Raw genomic sequence first — 16,676 nt, 5'->3', positions numbered from 1 at the left:
TATCGTGATGCACGTAATGACTTTCTTTACATTCCCTCCGGAATTCCGACTTAGGGCAAAACCGACTTCCATTAATCTGTAGGAATAGAACTCTGATGTAAGTCGAGGACCTTCTGTATTTGTCCTCTCTGACAGCTATGATCCACGTTACGCTGAAATCCACTCTGGTCACGTCACTCCTGACCCGGCTTCCTTCCCTGACGTGGAGGACGACGACTGCGACCCCAACTACGCCCGCATCAACAACTTCCGCCAGCCGCCGTCTCCCCGGTCATTCATCAGTCGCACGCCCTCCCCTGCGGCACCCATCGGGGGTCCTAACCTGCCTCGAGCGTCCTCCGAGGAGCTGGATGGGCTCTACGCCAAGGTCAACAAGTCCAGACCCCCACCTGCTCTGCAGAACCAAGCCCAGGCTGACAGGTGAGAGAGATTATTTATGTTCCTCTACTTACAAGGACTCTTCCTACTGCTTCTCTCTTGATTTAAGCTCCCTGCTATTATAATACACGTGTTTGAAATGTGCGTGCAGCATTCGCGCCTCTCTTTCCACGTAGATACACAAAGTTTTGAGCGCAGGTGCACACACAAGGTCGCTGACCGCGGCTCCACTGGCATGAGTGAGAGAGTGTTTCCACATATTTACATTCATGCTCTGCAAAGCCGGAAAATGCATAAAACATGAATGCATCCTTACGCTGCAGTAATACCTTCATGCTGCATATGCACACACACACACACACACACACACACACACACACACACACACACACACACACACACACACACACACACACGCACAGCAGTGGCATGCATGATTCATGGAACTCCTCTGCTATGTTTGCTATAGTTTTGACCTTTGTAAATGTTTAAAATCTCTAAAAAATATAATTGAGTTATTTCTACGTGATAATTAAAGTTTTCCATCAGATACACAGCAGTGGAATTAATCGATTTGTGGATATTTTAGCTACGAAAAGTTTGTTAGGAGTCACTTTTGCTGGCAAACGTAGAACATGGAGGAGGTTTTTCCTTCTTTAAATTTTTGCTAGTAGCTTTGTTGGTGTTGCTTTGCGTCTCATTTTCTTCCCCACAACCCTACTGACACACAGAAATATATACAAGGTGCAGGTGCTTCAGTAAAACATCTCTGGAAGCATCAAGTTTGCTACTCAGCTCCTTTCTTTAATATAATGTTAGATTTTTCTCAGGTCTCCTGCTGTATTGACAATGAAATTACCTATGAAGGAATTGTAGTCATTTTTAGATTTAATCACCCTGTTTTGTAGACTAAAAGAAAAATAACTTATAGTCATGAAGTCATTGTGTTTAATATTTAATGGTTTGTGCTCTCAGCTGGTTGAAGGTCAGATAACTCTCCTGTCCAGTGGGGAACATTATGTTTGCTCATAAAAACCTACTTGCTTGCTCAGAATCAGAGTGTAACCTGAGTCATTGTTGAATTTTAAACCCAGCTTGTTTTTTCCCATCTTACTTTCAAATGAATGTCCGAATCATAACTTAGTTTTCACAAAATAAAAGACCTGTAGCTATGTGCAGAGTGGCTTGAGTGTTTTAAGGCACTTTCATGATAACATGTACTGAGTAAAAGTTAATATTTAGTAACAGCAGCAGTCATCTTTACATCATAATATATGTGAAACTGAAGACAAAATACCTCTAAAAAGGCAAACAGTGGGGGTTATGTGTGCATTTAATGTATTATGCTGGGAAAATGTTTGTGTATTATCATCATTATTCAATTTCAATAATGTGTCATTTTATTTAACCCTCCTGTTGTCCTCATTTACAGGCACCAAAAAATATTGTTTCCTTTTCTGAAAAAAATCCAAAAATTCAGCAAAAAAATTCCCCAAATTTCCGAAAATTTGCAAAACCGTCATGAAGAAAATTCCAATAACTGCTTAAAAGTTTCCCTTACAAGTTTTATTTTTAAAAAATCCTCCAAATTTGTCAAGAAAATATTTTCAAAAATTGAGTAAAAATCTTCCAAAAAAAATCCTAAAAATATCTAAAGTGATTCCATATATAGTAAAACTTGTAATATTTTCTTAAGAACATTCACAAAAAAAATCAACCAAAATCCTGTGAAATTCACTGGATTTTGGTTGATATTTTTTTTGAATGTTCTTAAGAAATATTTTTAACATTTCTTTTATTCCACCAAAAAATGTTCAAAGATTTGCCAAAAATGTTGAAAATGTGGACATCAGAAGTTTCACTGTGAAAATATATATTTTTTCCACATTTTTAAACTTTAAAACGGGTCAGTTTTGACCCGCAGGACGACACGAGGGTTAATTAGCTCTGTGATTTGGTTTCCTCTGCTGTCTGCTATTTTCCTCCTGTGAGTTTCTTCTTTTTCAGCCCAGGTTAGTAAACATATGTTCACTTCACCCTGATTCATTTCATAATAGCCTTTACATCGTCGTTTAGTATAGCATTTGGGTGTCAGAGCAGCTTATTTTTCTTCTCCTGAAGGGTTAATTCCTGCAGAAGTCCACTGCCTATCAATGTTGTCATTCCCTCCATATTGCATATATTATCACTGCTGAAGTTTTTCAAACCTTAACTTGCAGCTACTTTTGTATGTGAGACAGAAAAAAGGAGAAAATCTAGGGAGGATTCTAATGCAAATTTATCATTTCCCCTATGAAGTAACACAGGCCACATTAAAACTTCCCTCAACTTAAACTCTCTGACAGAAATTACTATTGACTTGCAAATCAAAACCTAAGCCCCAGACTCCCAATCTGATCCAGAAAAAAAAAAAGAGGATACAGAGAGAGGAAGAGAGAGAGAGGGTTGGACATGGAGAGGAGACAGATGGGAATGGAAAGAAGCGACAGACGGAGGGAGAGCGAGACAAGAGAAAGCAGGAGAAGAGTGTAGGGAAGGAGGGAAGAAAGACAGAGCCAAGACTGAGGGGGGAAAAATGTGTTAGGCAGAGTCAATTCGAGAGAGAAGAAGTGACAGAGGAGAGGATGCAGACAAAAGAGGAGGAGGGATAATTAGCCACAGTCTAGCAGGCTGACAGATCTGTGAGACCACTTTAGCTCTCATCCACTAGTGGTGGCTACTTCATTACCAGCCTGTTTTCTTTTCTCCCTCAGTTTCTGTCTCTCTCACACTCAGCGTGTCACTTACCCGTCGTCCCTCCCCTGTTTTTGCTCATAATGTATATTAGATAGTCTTAAACATTAGGCATGATGGATGGGGAGCCTTCTTTGGCTTGTTAACTCTGCATGTGAGGGTGTCTCTAGAAAGAAAGACACAAATAAGCATCTAATAATGTTGTTAGAGGACAATGGGACTGCACATGTTCATAGTAATTCAATTGGCCACCAAAAAAGATAGATTTATGTTGCTGTTGTTTGCATACAGAGTTTGTAAGTGGCCTACAATGTGGTAGCAATCAATTTAAAGGAAGAGAGTGGCACTATTTTGAATGTTCCAAGAACATTTGGGAAAAAATCAACCAAAATCCAGCGATTTTTTTCACAGTGAAACTTCTGATGTCCATATTTTCCACATTTTTGGGAAATCTTTGAACAATTTTTTGGTGGAAAAAAGAAATGTTAAAAATGTTTCTTAAGAACATTCACATAAAAATCAACCACAATCCAGCGAATTTCATTGGATTTTGGTTGATTTTTATGTGAATGTTCCTAAATAAAATGCTAGAACTTTTACTGATATATATGGAATCACTTTAGATATTTTTAGGATTTTTTTTTTTTTTTTTAAGATTTTTACTCATTTTTTGTAAATATTTACAAGAATTTTCTTGCCAAATTTGGGGGATTTTTTAAAATAAAAAATCCATAGAACAAGCCACTGTGATCACTCACTATTATACATGCAGTGATGTATGGTTCTTTTACATTTCGTAGCATAAAGCTTAGACCTTTATAGTATTTTTTTCGCTCCTGTTCACAACTAGACGCATCAAAGAACTGTTTTGAGTTGAACTTATTGCTTATTTATGCAGAGCTGTGCCACTTTGCTCTCTGGCTTTGTTTTTCTCCATGCAGTCATGTCTGGTTCTGTCTTCATGGTGTGTATACTGTCCTGTCACACTTCCTGTCTTCTACTGGGCTTTGGAGGAATGTAGTTCCATACCAGTATATACCTCGTGTGCAGCGCTGGGGTGACAATGAAGCTGACTTGACTTGATAATAGACGGAAAAATGCACCGTTTACACACTCTTTCAGCAGGTTAGAGCAAAATTAATGTGAAATTATAGTCAAACGTCTCATTTAAGCAGCTTTCCTGAGAGTACTGGTGAAGTTTTCTGACTGGAGAATGTTGGAGAAGCCTGCAAAAATACGCCCTAAGTTGAAATGTGTAAGATTTTTCCCTAAAATAGAATAGCTGGAACATTGACATACACACTTGTGCCCTCATTGCCGGCATTCACCACCTGCGGCTTGAAGGAAGGGAACTCATTCACAAATTCTCTGCATCTGTTAAAACGCATGCGGCCGGCCTTGAGGTTGGAACCCCTGTGCCTTTCATTCACACACACACACACACGTATATATATAGATATATACACACATGGTCAGAAATAGACAAGCACACTGCCACCCACATGTAATATTGCTGAGAGGAAGCCCGGCGTAACCTAGCAACAGTTCTGTGTGTGGTCCGGTGAGTGCACAAAAGTCCATACGTGTCCTTTACTGTGTGTCAATCTGTAAGTTGAAGCCCAAACAGGCCTCTAGTTTTAACACAAAGTGGTTTCTACAAAAACACAAAACATTTAGTCACAGGTAGCTGGAACTGACCAATATACTGCTTTACTTTACGATCACAATGATGAAAGTCACACAAAAAAAGACAAAAAACAGCAAAAACAAGACAAAATATAACAAAAATGACACCCAAAATGACAAAAATGAGACAAACGACACGAAACGAAACAAAAAAAGACACGAAAAATTTGACAAAAAAGTTACAAAGCCACAACAAGTTGGACACAGAGACAAAAAATGACACAAAAAAGGAACAAAGTGGCAAAAAAACACACAAGAGGAAAAAAGGAAACACAAAGCAACAAAAATGAGACAAACGACACGAAACCAAACAGAAAAAGAGACTAAAAATTTGACAAAAGTTATAACATGACAAAAAATTGGACACAAGTGAGACAAAAAAATTATAAAAAAGCAACAAAATGACAAAAAAAACCCCACAAAAGCAGGCTTTTTTTAATTGTTTCCAAGGGAACAACACATCTCTCATATTTTCCATCTCTTGGTTTTAATGATGCTGCAGATAAACTGTGTTCATTATACTGGAGGATGGTGTTACATATCCTTATCAAGGTGTTTTTGAAGGTATGGTTAGAGGTGTCTCTGTGTTGTGTTTGCATAGTTTTCCCCTCCTCCCCCCTGCTACTTCCTGTCAAGGCCCTCAACAGCGAACTTCCAGCACTGTCTCCCTAATTTACTGTGGGACATTTTCATTCGGCCTTCGATGGCAGGTGTGTACCGTGATGAGCGTCACATTTGATTAGAGCTGCGCTACAGGCTGACCTGTGGAGAAAAAAGGTTAGCCATGCTTGTCAAATTTTATTAGCCAGAAGGCAGTCTTTGTAGCTGGAGCAAGAAACTCAGAGATGAGATGAAAGGCGAGTGAGAGAAAGAGAGGCCAGAGTGCAGAGATGTGAAGACTGAGAGGTGTGCTGTAAAAACGCACCACTGTGCTAAAAAACAAACAAAACAAGGGAGCATGAAGGTGTAAGCTAAATAAATGACACATGAGTGAGGCTGCTCCTGGATTTAGACCACGATTCAAACGGTGACATGAACTTTACAAGCCTGTAAGTCAGAGGTCGTCAAAAATGCGGCCCGCGGGCCAAAACTGGCCCTCCAGAGGGTCCGATCAGGCCCAGGGAAAATAATTTTGAGAACGTGACAAGTTGTTTTGATCATAAAGTAAAATACTAGATTGCTCATTGTTCTTTTGTCATTTTGCGTCACATTTTTTGTCATATTTTGTCTTGTTTTTGTTGTTTTTTTGTCTCACTTTTGTCGTTTGGCTCATGTTTTGGTCATTTTGTTTCTCGTTTAAGTCGTTTTGTGTTTCCTTTTTGTCTCGTGTTTTTTTTGTCGTTTTGTTCCTTTTTTTGTAATTTCTTGTCTCGTTTGTGTCCAGTTTTTTGTCGTTTTCTAACTTATTTGTCCAATTTTTGTCTCTTTTTGTTTTGTTTCGTGTCATTCGTCTCATTTTTGTCAATTTGTGTCTCGTTTTTGTAGTATTTTGTCTTGTTTTTTGTCTTTTTTTTGTCTGACTTTCATCATTTTGATCATGAAGTAAAATACTATACCATTTCATTCCAGATTATCTGCCACAGTGACAAAGTTCACTTCTCAAAGCAGTCTCAACAGGATTGACTAATTGCAGAAATATTCTCTGAAAATAGTTTTCAGTCGAGATTTGTTGTGTTATTTTGCAACTTCCAGTTTACTTTGCATCCTCTCCATGTTGCTGCGACACCGTTTTATTTCCCTGCAGACAGAAGCAGCATTAAAGATGTGCAAAGCAGATATTATATAAGGCCTCTTTCCATTGAGACAGATGCTGGAATTCACCTTTTTCTTCACTGCAGTGAGAAAACTACATCTTCTTGTTTTCTGCTATTTGTCAGACAGCATCTGCCTGAGGAAGAGCTCAAAGGAGAAGAATGTGTTGCTCACTTGCAAACAGCATGTCATTATTGGAGGCTGCATAATAAGCCATTTTTAGCTTGGATGTCTTTAGAGTGTATTTTATTGGTGCTCTATCTTAGCAATTAAAATGTTTCTCCTTTGCATTCAAGCAGCTTCCAGCACTTCTTTTGTCCACAGTCGGTTCCACAGAGAGCAGCAGGCTTTTACTGGAGGCTAGTGTGACACTGTGAGTTAATCAGGTTATTTTTGTTATTGCTGCGCGTTTGTCTAACGACAGAAAACAGATACATGGTGAGTCATGAGTCTGGGGTTTGTCAAGTCGAGTTAGACTTCCCAGTTAGGCTTTTGGTATTGATAGCTTACATGATATATGCATTCTGCTGAGCTGTGATCAGTCAAACCAGGAAGCAGTTTTTCTCTTCGGGTTGTTCTGCTCTGAAGAAAACAAGAATTGGCTGAAGTCAGAAAAAGGCAGATAATTTTGTGTGTTTAACCCTCGTGTCGTCCTGCGGGTCAAAATTGACCCGTTCTAAGGTTTGAAAATGTGGAAAAAAATATATATTTTCGCAGTGAAACTTCTGATGTCCACATTTTCAACATTTTTGGGAAATCTTTGAACATTTTTTGGTGGAAAAAAAGAAATGCTAAAAATGTTTCTTTGAGAACATTCACATAAAAATCAACCAAAATCCAGTGAATTTCGCTGGATTTTGGTTGATTTTTTTGTGAACGTTCTTAAAGAAAATATTAGAAGTTTTACTGATATATATGGAATCACTTTAGATATTTTTAGGATTGTTTTGGAAGATTTTTACAAATTTTTTTGAAAATATTTACAAGGATTTTCTTGCCAAACTTGGGGGATTTTTTTAAAATAAAACTTTTAAGGGAAATTTTTAAGGAATTATTGGAATTTTCTTCCTGAAGGTTTTGCAAATTTTCAGAAATGTAGGGAATTTTTTCGCTGAATTCCGGGATTTTTTTCAGACAAGGAAACATTATTTTACTTACTCTTGGCTTTATTAAAATTTAGACACATATAAACCCAATTTATGGCAGTGTTAGTGCACAGCATCACAATCTCAGCTTGATGTTAAGGAGGCTTTTTTGGAGACGGTTATGTGTTGTTGCAGAGCTTTTGTCGTAGGTTGCACAATGTTTAGATCATGCTGCTCAGTGCTTTTGTCACTCTGGATTCTGTGTCGTTTTTGTGTGTCATGTTGCCAAGCAAAGGACACTTTGAAATGTGATTTGAGCAGCCAGCCTGTCTGAACTGGGAATCCAACTGGAATCCTGTTTCTAACCACCTCAAAATGTGGTTGGATCCCAATTTTTTTGTGTGTTTTTTGGAGCTCAAAAATCAATCTAGCTATCATTTGGTTCTGGGGAAAAACGGATTTTATCTCAACGTCTGCCGCTTCAATTTTGAACATTCTTTGCAAAAATCTTTCTTAAGTCCTTGAATTTCATTGAAGTGCAACATTACTTCACTGAATCACCACATCAGTATCCAGCTCTGCTCTGATATCAATCCTTCATTATGACTTGAAGGTAGATCACTTGCAAATGATAACTGTGCTTACAGAAATCTAAAAACTGCTCTGATTCAGGCAGGTTTATGTGTGATATAGCACCCAGTCCTGTGGGTTTCAGTCAGGCTCAAAATAACTGATAATAGTACAGACAAAAACCTGTTCATTTATTTATGTTTTTGGAGGGCAACAGTAAAACCTCTTTGTTTTCCCACCGCTTTCAGTTTGGAGCTCCACTGAGTTTGTCTGATTCTATTCCCACCGTTGCACCAGGAAACCAGACATTGGCCACGCGCTTTGATGTGTGCTTTCCTCCAGCATGCAAGCAGCAAAGAAAAACCTGCCTGCCTGAGCGTTTTCCCCCCAGCGTGTTGTGTTTAAATCAGCCAGCCGCAGCAAGAAGAAGTCGCCAAAGCAGCCGGCAGTGGTGCACAGTTCCTAATTAGTGTGCCCTCACACTGGCTAACACCATGGGATGGTTGCTTCTCTCACGCATTCTCTTCTGCTCACTTTCATATAACCGACGGTTTTGTTCTCTCTCCAGTACCCCCTGTTCTTTTCTTTTACTCCTTTCCAAGTTTCCGTGTGGGTCTTTATGTTGCTGTTTGCTCTCATTCTGTCGCCTGATGCATCTTTCATTTCCTGCCCCTGTGTCTTGTCTTCTTCCTCCTCCCTTCCTCGCAGTGCGCTCGCTCTTAGATCATCCTGCATCCTCAGATACTCTCAAATATGGATGAAATAAGATGTCTGAAGGAGAACCACGTCTTGCTTAAGTGATATCAATTTCTGTGGTTGAGTTAATGCAGCAAAGTAACACTTTATTGGTTTATTGCTCAGTTGTTGTCTGTATTCACAGGTCAGTGTGAAGAAAAAGGCAGAAAATCGCTGCAGGGCCATGTTTCCCTAAACTATCTAACTTTGAGATTAGATTCGTTTAGTTTTTTAATCATTGGTTGTATTTGTTTCTTTTCACGTTATATCAGGAAATGCTGAGATCTGAGAACACAACATTAAACTCCTTCTTATAAAATAACAACACACGGGTTGAATAGTCTTTTTTGCTCAGGAATTTTCCAACAACGTCAGATGACCTGGAAGTATCTTAACCCTCATGTCATCCTGCGGGTCAAAACTGACCTGTTTTAAAGTTTGAAAATGTGGGGAAAAAAAATATTTTCACAGTGAAACTTCTGATGTCCACATTTTCAACATTTTTGGGAAATCTTTGAACATTTTTTGGTGGAAAAAAATAAATGTTAAAAATGTTTCTTAAGAACATTCACAAAAAAAATTCTTAAACACATTTTCAAACTGTAAAATGCGTCAGTTTGACCCGCAGGATGACAGGAGGGTTAATAAATGTTGTCAAAATGTTTTTGAACCGAACTGAATTTATTTGATTTGACGATCAGTTATTGATTACATGCACTGACACTACAGACACTAGTAAAGCCACGAGTTACATCAACATATATCACACTAACTCAAGTTAAACATTCAGATTTTCTGGATCTTTGCTTCAGTAAGTTTTCTCTGACTGGACCTCCTTGTATTTTTCTTGAATACTACTGTCATACAGCCTGCTACCTGTACACTCCCTTCTTTGTTTCTATTTGCAAATATTCAGCGTCTCTGTGTTTGTTGTCTAATCAAAGCAAACATAACTTAGAATCGAAAAATGAAAGTCAACAGGAGGGTAACTGACTCTTCCTGCTCGCACTGTTTTCCTTCCTTGATGTCATTAAAAGTCGTAGCTTCATCACACTGAGAAAATTGTAGATCCCTAAAGGTTAGAGCGGTTGTGTTTATGCATGTGGCCTGGGGCCTGCAGACGGGCAAACAGCAGCACTTATTAGCTGCTGATGACAACAGTGTAGCCTTACCTGCCTCTCTCTGAACAGAGGACACACAGTTGTGTCTTGCCTGTACAGAGACACTCATTTAGCCCTCGTTCCCTCTCTTTCATTGTTTGAAAAGCAGCCCGCTGAAGTGTCAACCCATCAGACCGCTACTCCACAAACCCCCGAGCCTACCGTCCACCCCCCCTCTAATGCTTTATCCAGAATCAGCCTCTGTCTTCAGCCATTAATATGATAATATTTGGCGTTGTCAGTGATGGAGGCTGCGGCATAATGAGATAATTACAGTGTTGTTTCATCTGGAGAGCGACACGCACGCTCAATCAAAATGGCAGGCCTAATTACGGGCCCAGGGATTGGCTAATGGGATCGCTAGGAGAGGGGTGGCGTGAAAAAGAGTCGCAACTTGGCTCCGCTCCTCCATTCTCTGAGGGTCTGTTTGTTTGTTTGGAGTGGGGCTAGTGGGCGGCAGAGGGTTCGCAAGAGCAATAAAAAGCAAGTGAATAAATAAGTAATACAAGAGATTAAGTGTGAATATCTTAATAGCGAGGCTGTGTGCAGGACGGAGCACATGGGGGTGGTGGGTAGAGATTAGTATTGATTAGACGTGTGGTGAAACCACACATTAAACCAGAAGTGTCAAACTCATCTCAGTTCAGGTTCCACATTCAGCCCAGTTTGATCTAAAGTGGGCCAGACCAGTAAATTCACAGCATAATAACCTATAAATAACCATAACTCTAAATTCTCCTTTGTTTTAGTGCAAAAAAGTACATTCTGAAAATGTTCACATTTAATAAACTGTCTTTTTACAAAACATTATGAACATCCTGAAAGGAAAAATAATTTCAATTTCAACAATATTTTGTCTCAGTTTATCATTTCTACAAAGGAATACAACATTTAGTCATCTTGAACTGAACAATATAGTATTTTACTTTATGATCAAAACGACAAAAGTCAGACAAAACAAGACAAAATATAACAAAAACGAGACATAAAACGACAAAAAATGCGACAAATGACACGAAACAAGGCAAAAAATTAGACAAAATAATTACACAGCGGCAAAAAAATTGACACAAATGAGACAAAAAAATGACAAAAAAGGAACAAAATGACACAAAAATTGACAAGAAAAGCCCAAATGAGACAAAAAGGAAACACAAAATGACAAAAACAAGAAACAAAACAACAAAAATGTCTTCTCTGTAATTTTTACACGTTACAAAATCGTCAGATATCCATCTTTATAAAACATGAGCATCTGTGCTGGCGTTTCATAGCAGCACGTAAACTTTTGGGAAATTCCTTCGTCATGGTAACGAGTGGAATCAACGGGGACTCGAACCATAGCAACACTTTGAACACACCAGCATAGAAGTGGACGTGACTCAGCCTCGTGTCCCCGCTGAGTTGGATGGAAAGACGGGCGGCTACATGTACACCACCGTGGCAGTGTGTCCCACATAGCAAATTACTAGGATTGATTATACGCGTGCAGAAAATACACACTTTTATACATTCCTAAGATTGCAAACACACACTCGGAGTCTCAGGCAGATTTTCTAATTAAAGGCAGAGTCACAAGAGAGACTCAAACATGTGAAGCTCTGTACTTCACTAATGAACCTCTCTATCTGGTGTCTGCCTGCTCCCTCTATCCTTCCCTCCGTTTTGGTCAATATCTGCCTGGAGGTCACACCATTAGAATGTAAGGCGTGTTTCATGAAGGCGCTGTCGGACAAAAGCTGTTCACATGCAGAGGTTGGGTTGAAACTGTACTCCCCACTGGAAAAAAGGCTCCTCTCAAACAAGAAAAAACAACTTATTTCAAGCAACTTCTACCTTGAAATAAGTGAAAAAATCTGCCAACAGAACAAGTGAAAAATGTCTTGGTAAGATTTCTTGAAATAAGATGTGATATTTAGAATATTGAGATCTTAAAATTAGCTGGGAAAACTTATTTTAAGCTCTATTTTACCAGGATGGTCAAGCTTAGGTGTCTTAAAATTAGCCAGATATGCTAAAAAAAAAATAGCAGTTTTTCAGTCAAAAAGAGATTTTCGCTTTCATGTAACCTCCTAATTTGAGATTTATTAACCCTCCTGTTGTCCTCATTTACAGGCACCAAAAAATATTGTTTCCTTGTCTGAAAAAAATCCGAAAGTTCAGCAAAAACAAAATTCCCCACATTTCTGAAAATTTGCAAAACCTTCAAGAAGAAAAGTCCAATAATTCCTTAAAAATTTTATTTTAAAAAATCCCCAAATTTGGCAAGAAAATTCTTGTAAATATTTTCAAAATATGAGTAAACATCTTCCAAAAAAATCCTAAAAATATCTAAAGTAATTCCATATATATCAGTAAAACTTCTAATATTTTCGTTAAGAACATTCACATAAAAATCAACCAAAATCCAGCAAATTTCGCTGGATTTTGGTTTAAATTTTTTTTTTTTTTGTGAATGTTCTTAAGAAACAGTTTTAACATTTCTTTTTTCACCAGAAAATGTTGAAAGATTTCCCAAAAATGTTGAAAATGTGAACATCAGAAGTTTCCCTGTGAAAATTTATATTTTTTTTCCCACATTTTCAAACTTTAAAACAGGATATTTTGACCTGCAGGACGACACGAGGGTTAAACTTATTTTGAGTTTTCTTGTAAAAATTCAACTCACAACAAGATAATTTCAGGATTGTTTGACTTAAGAAGATATTTAAGATGCATTGTCTTAAAACAAGTCCCTCCGTCTGCTGAAATGTCACTTGTTAAGTGAATTTAAATCAGGCGGAATGAGACATTTTGACTAAATATGAGACAAATAGACTTGGTGAGGTTGAGAGTTTTTGCAGTGCCCTTATTGTGAGTGTGAATATTTTCATGCAGTGTGTATCTCCTGGGGACGAAACGGCGAACGAACAGCATATCAGTGTCAATATTAGATCCCTGTTTCCACTGCAGCCAGTAAACACAGATAAACGACAGCACTGTGTCGTACTTTGGTAGCACATCCTGAAGGATTGTGCTCACTCAGGCGTGCACTGTTTGTCTGTTGTGCGTGTGTGTGTGTGTGTGTGTGTGTGTGTGTGTGTGTGTGTGTTTGTGCGTCCACGCCCTTGTTTATGTGTGCCCAGCTCTGTACTCTGGGGTGTGTGTAGCTTATCTGGCATTAAGGTCCAGTGAGCATGATGATGTTTCTCTTTAAGTTTTGTCCCCATTCTGTCCCCAGTTCTTATCTCTTCACTGACAGTCACAGACACTGTTTTCCTCCTCTTTTTTTATTTTCTTCATTTTCACCTTCCGGTCACTTTCTGCAGGTTCAGTGGCAAAATTAGGCGTGGATCTGTTTGTCCGTAGTTCAGTCCGTGGCAGCACCCTATTGCTCTGTGTGGCTTTTATGTGAAAAGTTACATCCGTCAAATGTTTTATCCTGTTTCGCTTCCATCTTTTTCCCACCTTGGTTTTCTCTGTCAGCTGTAGAAAGTTCGGCTCAGGCGCTGATGTCTTCTCAGAGGCTTTGTGGGTATTTTCTGTCTGCCTGTCAGTCTTTCTCCGCTGTCAAGAGTTGTCATTGTGAAGCCAAAGAATACAGGTGGATTCAACAAAAGATTAAACCCAGTGCACCGTGTGCCAGCTGCCTCTTTCGTCACTTTAGAGATCCAAGCTGTGGTGAAAATTAGAAGGAACAAATTCCGTCCTTTACCCTCCGAATCCCAAAATCTGCCAGCACATTTAAAAGGCAAGGGTTTTTTAAAAAATAAATAAGTAACGTTGCCAAAATCACACCATTTATCAAAGCCAGAAACCATAACAAGAGGAAGAATTGTCAGATTTTTGCATTAGTTCTTGAAGCTATCATGTGTGATGGACTGGTTTGTCACAAGAAAACACCTAATAGAAGATTAAAATTGTTGTATTTTCTCAAAAATCATGAAAAATAAACCATTTGCACCAGATACTGTATAAAGCAAACCATTCTCCACTGACTCCACTCCGACAAACAGTTACAGGACACAAATTCTGAGGCTTTTCAGTTGAACTGCAGGCTGTGTTTCCACATAGCAGAGAGAAAACAACACAATATAACCTTCTTGAGCAGCAAAATAAAGGCAGAGTGATTCAAATATGATATACAGAGGATCAAGTTGTTGGAAGATACATTCAGCATGGTGAAACGTGTAAAAAGCAGTTCGTAGAGATGATAAAAATAGAAACGTAAAATGTTGTACCTGTTGATCGCAAGTTAATAGTCTAAAAAATTCCGCTTTCATTGATTTCTTCTTCTGATTTTCTGCATTATTCCTTGTTTCCTCCAGAAACCGCTTGACATTCTGAGAGTTAAAGCCAAAGTACTTGACAATTTTGCCATGATGAGAATGTAAATGTTTGCTTCTCACCATCCAGTGCAGTAATTTGCTATCGTTTCCTTTCCCTCCTCTGTACCTCAGCAGCGATCAGCGAGTCCAGGGGTTGCGTCGGGAATACCAGCAGGCCCGGGCGGCTCCAGCCTACGAAGAGCTAGAAGTAGCACGACGCCGAGTCCTGGAATATGATCCTAACAGGGTGAGTGCTTGTGCTTGTTTGTTTAGAGCAGGGGTGTCAAACTCATTTTAGTTCAGGGGCCACATGCAGCCCAGTTTCATCTCAAGTGACCAGTGAAATCATAACGTAGCAACCTCTAAATAACTCCAAATTTTTCCTTTGTTTTAGTGCAAAAATGTGCATTCTAAAAATGTTCACATTTAATGAATTATCTTTTTTACAAAATATTATGAACAACCTGAAATTTCTGAAGAAAAATAAATTCAATATCAGCAATATTAAGCCTCAGTTTATCATTTACACATTACAACTTACAGATCACAGAGTGTCTACAAAGGAACACAACATTTAGTCACAGCTATCTGGAAAAGAATGATGTAGTATTTTACTTTATGAATAAATTCAATTAAATTTTATTTATATAGTGCCAATTACAGTTCAAATTGTCTCAAGACACTTTAAAGAACCCACAACCCATCAAAACGACAAAAGTCAGACAACAAAAGACAAAATATTACAAAAGCGAGACGCAAAATGACAAGAAAATGAGACAAACGACATGAAACAAAATTTTAAAAGAGACAAAAAATTAGACAAGAAAGTTACAAAGCGGCAAAACAATGGACAAACGGCACAAACGAGACCAAAAAATTACATAAACGAGATCAAAAGTGACCAAAGCCAGAAACAAAACAAAGTAGACAAACAACACAAGCAAGACAAGACAACACAAAGCAACGCAAACGATACACAAAAAAACGAATAAAGCGAAACACAAAATGACAAAAATAAGGAACAACACGACAAAACCATGAGACAAAGGACACGAAACAAAACAAAAAAAAGAGACCAAAAATTGGACACAAATGAGACAAAAATGACAAAAAAAGGAGCAAAATGACACAAAAAATTGACAAAAAAACACAAATGAGAAAAAAAGGAAGCACAAAACGACAAAAACGAGAAACAAAATGACAAAAATGAGACAAATGACATGAAACAAAACAAAAAATTAGACAAAAAAATTACAAAGCTACAAAAAATGGATGCAAATGAGATAAAAAAATGACCAAAAAAGAACAAAATGACACAAAAATTGACCAAAAAACACAAGCGAGACAAAAAGGAAACACAAAACGACAAAAACGAGAAACAAAATGAGCAAAAACATGCAAAAAACGACAAAAATCTGACAAAAAAAGACAAAAACAAGACAAAATATTTAAAAAATGACACAGAAGGACAAAAGAACAATGAGCAATCTAGTATTTTATTTTATGATTAAAAGAACTTGTCACGGCCAAAACCGGCCTGGGGGCCACATGTTTGACACCCCTGGTCTAGAGTCTAGAGATGCCAGATGGGTTTTGGTATCAGGAAAGTTCTTAACTGTCCTGAACATTGATAAACAATATGTGAAATAACATGTTCTACTGCGAGACATAGACCCACATAATGAAATGCCCACTCTGTCCCTATGTGTCTCCAGAGTTGTTCCTATGAGACCAGCCAGGTTTCCCCTGTGCCTCTCTCGGGCTATTTTCAGCTCTCTTGTTAACATTTTGAGGTGCTGTGTGTCATCGAGACGCCACCCTCTCTCATCCTCATTTAGTTTATGGAGCCATCTATTAGACCGGTGACATTTCCCTCCACCCTGTCTTTTAGCTCCGCAACACAACTTTTCCTCGCTCTCTCATTTGTCCCGCTGCTTTTCCGTTTTTACTTTTCTTCTCTCATGTTATTGTTCTGTTCCTTCTTATTTTGGCAAAGGCAGCAATGGCCTGAAGTCCCTGACTGTAGTCGTTGCCTCCTCTAACCAGGCTGCATCGCTAAATGTCCCTGAACTTGTATTGATCCAGCCTGAGGAATCATTTCATTTACCTCCGTACACTCCTGAACTCACCACGGCAATCAATAGCCATTTATCGCCCGTTTCAAAATAGGATTTTTTTAATATTGAGCCCAAAGATGCAGAAAATCACACTTTGATCCAAATCAAAATCACAGAATCTAGCCACAGCGATTCGCAAAGGCATTTCCTAGA

General features: G+C 38.5%; 1 protein-coding gene across 4 annotated transcripts in view; it reads left to right on the top strand.

Moving 5' to 3' along the window:
* pard3ba (par-3 family cell polarity regulator beta a) overlaps window positions 1-16,676 on the top strand; it is a 210,630-nt gene that overhangs the window by 151,648 nt on the left and 42,306 nt on the right. For 3 of the 4 annotated variants that reach the window (XM_055008545.1, XM_055008547.1, XM_055008548.1), the window contains 2 exons: window positions 136-420; window positions 14,539-14,653. In XM_055008545.1, coding sequence (XP_054864520.1) covers window positions 136-420; window positions 14,539-14,653 — 400 coding nt within the window. The remainder of the gene's footprint in view (window positions 1-135; window positions 421-14,538; window positions 14,654-16,676) is intronic. The other variant, XM_055008546.1, reaches the window with a different exon arrangement.

The sequence above is a fragment of the Amphiprion ocellaris genome, chromosome 24 (assembly GCF_022539595.1).
Source record: "Amphiprion ocellaris isolate individual 3 ecotype Okinawa chromosome 24, ASM2253959v1, whole genome shotgun sequence".
Lineage (NCBI taxonomy): Eukaryota > Metazoa > Chordata > Actinopteri > Pomacentridae > Amphiprion > Amphiprion ocellaris.
The sequence above is the reverse complement of the archived record's forward strand: the minus strand, read 5'-3'. Positions and strand labels throughout refer to the sequence as shown.